Source organism: Arachis ipaensis, chromosome B07, assembly GCF_000816755.2.
Source record: "Arachis ipaensis cultivar K30076 chromosome B07, Araip1.1, whole genome shotgun sequence".
NCBI classification, from domain to species: domain Eukaryota; kingdom Viridiplantae; phylum Streptophyta; class Magnoliopsida; order Fabales; family Fabaceae; genus Arachis; species Arachis ipaensis.
In genome coordinates this window covers 15,786,334-15,787,622 of record NC_029791.2, presented here as the reverse complement: position 1 = coordinate 15,787,622, position 1,289 = coordinate 15,786,334, and the positions used below count along the sequence as shown (strand labels likewise).

The window sequence follows — 1,289 nt, the reverse complement described above, 5'->3', positions numbered from 1 at the left end:
TTAAGACACATAATAAGTTTATTATTAGAAAAAAATTTTAAATATTTTTATTTAATAAATACAAAATAAATAAATAAATAATTTAAAATTTTTATATTTTCAATAAAAATTTCTTAGTCTGTAAACTTAGCTAAACCCATATTATTATTAACTGTGAATGATAGAATACGTTACTTTACGTTCTTACTCATCAGATTACATTTTTAATGTTATGTATAGCATTAAGTGATAACAGAGAGATCTACCAAGAACATGCCACTGTAATATATAGTTTCTTTCTGAACTCTTTATTAGTTAGTATCTCTGTAATGATATTCTATATTTTATATAAAATATTAGAGGTGTAAGTGATAGGTGATGCCATTATTAGTTGTTATTTAAAAATTAATTAAAAAAATAAAAAAGAAAAGAAAGAAAAGGAGAGAAGTGAACCTGTTTTCTGGGTGGATGACAGCGCCCTTGGAGATGCCTCGGATTCCATCGAGTAGAGCTTGACGACTGAACTTCCTCCGAGCCGAGTTGAGTCCGAACTCGTTCTCTATGAGGTCAAACCTGCTTCCTCGCGACGATTTCAGCCGGTCACGGAGGTCCTGTACTTCGTATTCCCTCTCGTCGGAAGAAGACGACTCCGTTGATGACGTCGACGAAGAAGAATCCGTCGTCGTCATCTTGTTCCCCCTCCGTTTCTCGTCGTCTTCTTCCACGGTCACCTTCACTTTCTTATTGTTCTTTCCAACATCGTTCATTTTCTCGGTGAATAATAATAACAAATTGTTGTTGTTATTAACGATCGGTTACGATTTTTGTAATGTGGAATGTAGATGGAACTGCCACGGAAGATGAGAGGTCGGAAATTGGATTAATTCGTTTGATGCATGAAAAGGGAAATGGAAAGAGGGTCACGAGATGGAGATGGAGATCACGGAGTTAGGTTAGGGGAGGAAGGTGGAAACGACGTCGTTGAGTAAGGGTTCTTGACTTTCTTGGGTTTATTATGGTTTGAAAGAAGTGACGGTTTTGAAAAGGAGAAGAGATCGGATAAGGGAAAAACGGAAAACGAATGAGAAGAGAGAGAAAGAGAGAGTATAGTGGATATTATGGAGAAGTAAAAGAGGGTGAAGGCGCGAAGCTACATAGAATCATAGATAAATTGAGTGCCTGTGATATGGACCATTCTAGTATGAATACTCCCCTTTTATACATGTACAATTAAGCTCAATCCTTTCAACATGACGTGTACTCATTTCAAATTTATTATTATACATATAATATATTAAGATTTTTCTTTT

The 1,289-nt window shown here is 35.2% G+C and overlaps 1 protein-coding gene across 1 annotated transcript in view; it reads right to left on the bottom strand.

The window, feature by feature from the left end:
- LOC107609276 (potassium channel SKOR) overlaps positions 1-1,175 on the bottom strand; it is a 6,945-nt gene extending 5,770 nt beyond the window's left edge. The window contains exon 1 of the mRNA XM_016311162.2: positions 433-1,175. Within this exon, the coding sequence (XP_016166648.1) occupies positions 433-746 (314 nt within the window). The 5' untranslated portion in view covers positions 747-1,175. The remainder of the gene's footprint in view (positions 1-432) is intronic.